General features: G+C 42.6%; 1 protein-coding gene across 1 annotated transcript in view; it reads left to right on the top strand.

Moving 5' to 3' along the window:
- The first annotated feature begins 5,105 nt into the window (after window positions 1–5,105).
- LOC116513838 (GRAM domain-containing protein 2B-like) overlaps window positions 5,106–6,193 on the top strand; it is a 52,123-nt gene continuing 51,035 nt past the window's right edge. Inside the window, exon 1 of the mRNA XM_032225092.1 lies at window positions 5,106–5,495. Coding sequence (XP_032080983.1) covers window positions 5,440–5,495 — 56 coding nt within the window. The 5' untranslated portion in view covers window positions 5,106–5,439. The remainder of the gene's footprint in view (window positions 5,496–6,193) is intronic.

Below are 6,193 nucleotides of genomic sequence, written 5' to 3'. Positions count from 1 at the left end.
CCGGTGAGATTTGAACCGCTGACCTGCTGATCTAGCAGTAGCCTGCAGTGCTGCTTTTAACCACTGCGCCACCTTGGCTCCTTAGATAGGCTCACTCTAGAATTAAAAAATAAAGGTCAGTTGGAATATTATGCAGTTTGGAACAGATTTTATTATTGGTATAAGACAGGGTGACAAGACTGGAACAAATTGTAAATCATGTGATTGGATAGAAGGATAGATAATGTACTAAGTAGGCTGACAGCTAATGGACGAGATTATGTGTATATACAATACAATACAATACAATACAATACAATACAATACAATACAATACAATAGCAGAGTTGGAAGGGACCTTGGAGGTCCTCTATTTCAGACAAATGGCTATCCAACATCTTCTTTATCCTTGTATTTTTTTTATTTTTTATTTTTTGTTCAAAAGTTTTATTTCTTTTAAAACAAACATTTCATCATTCCTCAATCAGTAAGACATCGGAGTACAATTTTTTGTGTGTCAAAATAGTTCTAGTTTACCACCAAATTCTTGTCTAGCCTAATGTATACCCCTCCCTCCCTCCAGACCCCCCCGACTTCCCAGAACCCGTACATGGTATGGATTTTTAACAAACACAGTCTAAAATCTATTGAGAAAAAAGAAATAAAGAAATTAATGACATTCTACATTGATCTTAGCTTCTTCTTGCTGAGCTAACTTTAAACAATTTAAATCATTTCTGATCTTAAGCATAGGCTAACTGGAATTTCTTGGTCCCATATTTATTTTGTATATAGTCAATCCATTTTTTCCAGTCTCGTTTATATCTCTCATTTGAGTGATCTTTAAGATATGCCGATATTTTAGCCATCTCGGCTAAGTTTGTAACTTTCAATGTCCATTCTTGAGTTGTAGGCAGGTCTTCCTTCCCAACATCTTCTTAAAGACTTCCAGTGTTGGGGCATTCACAACTTCTGGAGGCAAGCTGTTCCACTGATTAATTGTTCTAACTTTCAGTAAAATATACTGGGATTGTATGGCCATATCGGCTTCACTGTGCTGCACTATTTTAAATGCAAAAACAATTAAAAATATCAAAAAAAGAAGAAGAAAAAAGAAAGGCTGAGAGCCAAAGAATTGAGGAAGAAGCCCAAAGAAGTCTTTCCAGGTATTTTGCAACTCAGAAGTTTTAATTGGGTCCTCTGACCGTGTTCATGGATGCCCTGACTGCCTTCTGCCTGTTTGTCCTATATTAGAGCCTTTACACTCTGGCTTGTAGATTACTTTTCTTTCTTCTGGGGTTGTTGGGTCTTTTGGTTGGCTTAGGATGCTTTGGAGGTGTTGCTGTTGGTTGCGGAGTCGTGTCTGACCCATCGCAACCCCATGGACAATGTTCCTCCAGGCCTTCCTGTCCTCTACCATCCCCCGGAGTCCATTTAAGCTCATGCCTACTGCTCTGGTGACTCCATCCAGCCACATCATTCTCTGTCGTCCCTTTCTTCTTTTGCCCTCAATCTTTCCCAGCATTAGGCTCTTCCCCAGTGAGTCCTTCCTTCTCGTTAGGTAGCCAAAGAATTTGAATTTCCTCTTCAGGATCTGGCCTTCTAAAAAGCAGTCAGGGTTGATCTCCTCTAGGACTGACCAGTTTGATTGCCTTGCAGTCCAAGGGACTCACAGGAATCTTCTCCAGCACCAGAGTTCAAAGGCCTCAATTCTTTGGCTCTCGGTCTTTCTTATGGTCCAACTTTCACAGCCATCCATTGCAATTGGGAAAACCATAGCCTTGACTATATGTACTTTTGTTGGCAGAGTGATGTCTCTGCTTTTTAGTATGCTGTCTAGATTTGCCATAGCTTTTCTTCCCAGGAGCAAGCATCTCAGTAGGTAGATAGAATCTATTTTCTTGGTATCTGCTGTAAGAACAACTTGCTGAATCAGACAAAAAGGTGTGCTGAGGGTACCATTCTTCTGTTTATGTATGCACATACACAATCCTTCAATCAAGGATGGTAAGAGTCTTAAGCTGCTACCAGAGATGCCATACACCAGAATAAATGTAATAGCAAGAGGATAGCTAAATGAAGTAGTGCTAATAAATTATTTCCACTCTCTGTTCACTCAAAGAATTTGCAGGTTGCCTTTGGGACAGGTGTTATCATCTAACACTTTGTCTCAAGAATCAAGGTTCTTCTGAGCTATAATTGCTGTTTTATAACAGTTGGAAGGAAATCCTGAGCTCCAACGGTCCAGAGATCAAGGCAAAATTATTGTGTCGGTTGTGCTGTGGGTTGAGTGGTCAAGTGCTCTTTGATGAAGTTGTATGGTTATCCATAGTTTGTTGGATGTTGTTGTATAGCTCAGGAGTCTCCAACCTGGACAACTTTAAGACTTGTGGACAGACTCCCATGGGGACAGGCAGTGGCAACTCTGTAGGCTTTCTTGAGTCCAAGTTTGGTTGAGTGTTGCTTCTTCCAAGGTGCCCTGTGGGGAGATGGGTAAAGGGCTAATGCTATCATGCCTTAATCCCATCACCCTGGAGCTGAAGGGGAGGGGTCTTTGTTATGTAGAATAGACTGCCCCAGGCTTTTTAATGGCCCATTAAGGAAAGTGGGGGCTATTAAGAGTGAGTCTGTTTCCTGCCTACAAACATGATTCTCCATTTCTAATCAAGGGAAATATAATATTCTGCCTTCTTAATATTTCCCAGTATATTTCATTTTTCTAGGAGAGGGGGTGGTGGTGGTAACTTCCTACAGGGCTATATTAACATACAGCAAGCTCAGCTCTTTACTCTGTTACTTGCTGTAGTCCAGTGTTTATCGGCCTTGGCAACTTTAAAATATGCGGACTTCAATCCCCAGAATTCCTCAGCCAGCGAGCCATCCTTAAATTGGGAAGGTTGAGAAACATTGTTCTAGGCCAGAGTTTCTCACCTGTGGCAATTTTAAAATGACACACAGCTGGTTGTGGAATTGTGGAAATTCTGAGAGTTGAAGTCCATAACGTCTTAAAGTTGCCAAGATTGAGAAACACTGCTCCAGACAACAGTTTTTTAAAATGTGGTCAGGATCCTTCGAACCTCCCAAGGTGCTCTCAGGGGTCCATGAAATCAAATGTATTTGCCAGCCTATGTTGAAAAATAATAAACAATATTAAAATCCCATCAAAGAATTGTAAGATGTGGTAGCAGCAAATGTGTTCATTTGAATTATTCAGTAAATATTGATAAATATAAAAGTGGGAAAGAGTTGTAAAAGAAAAAACATTAAGAAGCACTAGTTGTATTGACACCTATAAAGATACTTTTCCTTGGCAGTTGTATATATATTTATTTTTCTACTATGCTATAATTATTTTAAAACATTTTAATAATTTTACCCTGCCCAGTCCCTTGCCTAAGATGGCTGGCTATAGAAATTAAATAAAATGAATAAATAATAAATATAAAAATTAGAATCCTTCATCTTTTCATTTTCATTTTAGAGCCGAGGTGGCGCAGTGGTTAGAGTGCAGTACTGCAGCCACTTCAGCTGACTGCTAAGCTGCAGTTCAGCGGTTCAAATCTCACCGGCTCAGGGTTGACTCAGCCTTCCATCCTTCCGAGGTGGGTGAAATGAGGACCCAGACTGTGGGGGCGATATGCTGACTCTGTAAACCGCTTAGAGAGGGCTGAAAGCCCTATGAAGCAGTATATAAGTCTAACTGCTATTGCTATTGCTATTCACAGTACCAACATTTCACAGCTCAATAGAAAACCCATCACGTGAACCCACTCCAGCTGCTAAAGTCCTGCTCTCTACCTAAAATAATTTTCTCAACTGATTTCCAGGATCTATTGAAGCAAAGCTCTTCACCAAATGCCAGATTCCTTATTTTTTGGGGGGGAATAGTCCGCTTCTTCTTCACCTTTAATGAAGCTGGTAGTCACACTCATTCCACCTACCCTACCCTGCAGGATTGTCGTTCTAATTTGGGGGGAGGAGGAATGGGAAGAGGAAGCACAGTGGGCCTCCAAAATTTATTATTAAAATTTATTATCAAAATTATTGAGTTTGTCATCTGCACCTCTATAACTGTCTGGTTTGGTTCTGCAACCCAACAAGACAGATACAGACTTCAAAGGATAATTAGAAATGCCGGAAAAAACAACTACTACCAATCTGCCTTCCATTGAGCATCTGTATACTGCACGAGTCAAAAAGAGGGCCGTGAAAATATCTACACACCCCTCACATACTGGACACAAATTGTTTCAACTCCTACCCTCAAAACGACGCTATAGGGCACTGCACACCAGAACAACTAGAGACAAGGACAATTTTTCCCCCCGAAAGCCATCATTCTGCTAAACAATTAATTCCCTCAACACTGTCAAACTATTTACTAAGTCTGCATTACTATTACTATTAATCTGCTCGTTGTTCCTATCACCCATCTCCTCCCACTTATGACTGAATGACTGTAACTTTGTTGCTTTTATCCTTACGATTTATATTGTCTGTTTCCTAGTATGATTTGATTCCTTATTTGTATCCTATGACTATCATTAAGTGTTGCACCTTGTGATTCGTGACAAATGTATCTTTTCTTTTATGTACACTGAGAGCTTATGCACCAAAGACAAATCCCTTGTGTGTCCAATCACACGTGGCCAGTAAAGAATTCTATTCTGTTCTATTCAAAAGAAATATATGACATATGCTATAAATCTAAGCAAGAAATAAATCAGATGCCCGACTTGGATCCGCGTTGAGGACGAAGCTATAGCAATATAGCAGTAGACTTATATACCGCTTCATAGGCCTTTCAGGCCTCTCTAAGCGGTTTACAGAGAGTCAGCATATTGCCCCCAACAATCTGGGTCCTCATTTTACCCACCTTGGAAGGATGGAAGGCTGAGTCAACCCTGAGCCGGTGAGATTTGAACCGCTGACCTGCTGATCTAGCAGTAGCCTGCAGTGCTGCATTTAACCACTGCGCCACCTTGGCTCTTATAAGCTAGCCCTCCTTTAAGCTAGCCCTCCTTTAAACTTCTTTTAAACCACCAGGGGGCGCCATTGCCTTTAGCAGTCACCTTTCCCTTTCGGCCAATCCGGAGTCACTCCGCTGAGTTTTAGAAATTCCGAATCGCTGTCCGACTTCCCGAAGGTTAATCTCGATTTTTTTTCGGACGAGAGACGCAGCCGAGCGAAGGAATCCGTCCTCCTCCGAGTTGCGAGGGGCGCAAGATCCTCCTCTGGATTTTGGCGGACTTCGAAAAGTTTTCCCACGGCGGCGGAGGAGGCGCCGCATCAGCCGCGGAGGAAGGCAAAGGGGGGGAGAGAAGACGATCGGACGGTCCGGAAAAGGGGAGGAGAAGATCGGACGGTCCGGAGCAAAGCCAGAGGCTGCCTATCCGATCTGCCCGTCTCCCGGGGACCGCTTCCTCGCGTTAGTCGCGGGTGCTTGGGCAAACATCCAGGATGGCAAAGCTGGGGATGGCCCGGCGCAGCAACAGCCTCACCTTACCCGAAATCAGGTACCCGCCGCGTCCCGGTTCTGCGCCTTAGAGGCGAGCCAGCGCTCGCTCCGTCCCGTTTCCAGTCTTCCCCGGAGACCGCGTGGCTGCCCTGGCTAAGGATCAATCCCCAATGTTATGCTAACCCAACCCTGAGACATTAAGCCAATTTCCTGACCTCCTCCTGCCCCCAGCAAACTAACCAGGTTTCTTTTGCGCCCCTGTGGTTTCAATCTACATAGGATCTCTTGTGGGTTTTTTTTTTGTGACCCTTTGGCTATAGACGCCCTCCTCCAATTTAAACTCCCCCACCCCAATTAAAGAAAGGCGGTTTCTACTTCCAGATGAACCCCTGGGGTCCGATCCACTCATCCTGGCAAATTTATTCCATTCGTACGTTTTTTTGGCATTCAGACATAGAGTCCACAAGGAGACGCTGCTTGTTATAAATGGTCTCACAATTACAATATTTCTTTTAAAAAAAAACAGTTTAAGAGTACTGCATTTTCCCCCCAGCATGTTTTTTTGGGGGGGGAGGAGGGGAAGGACATTTTGAGGTTGCAAATTAGCTTCTTCTCTTTACTTTGCTAAGTGATGGTTTCATTTTCTGTTCTGTATATTTTTTAATCTGACTTTCAGGAGTAAGTCTGATTTAGCTCCTTCTAGTGGAGATTGAAGCCTACGTGGTGTAGCTCTCTTGAAAATTGTGTACCGTAATT

The sequence above is a fragment of the Thamnophis elegans genome, chromosome 1 (genome assembly GCF_009769535.1).
Source record: "Thamnophis elegans isolate rThaEle1 chromosome 1, rThaEle1.pri, whole genome shotgun sequence".
NCBI lineage: Eukaryota > Metazoa > Chordata > Lepidosauria > Squamata > Colubridae > Thamnophis > Thamnophis elegans.
The sequence above is the reverse complement of the archived record's forward strand: the minus strand, read 5'-3'. Positions and strand labels throughout refer to the sequence as shown.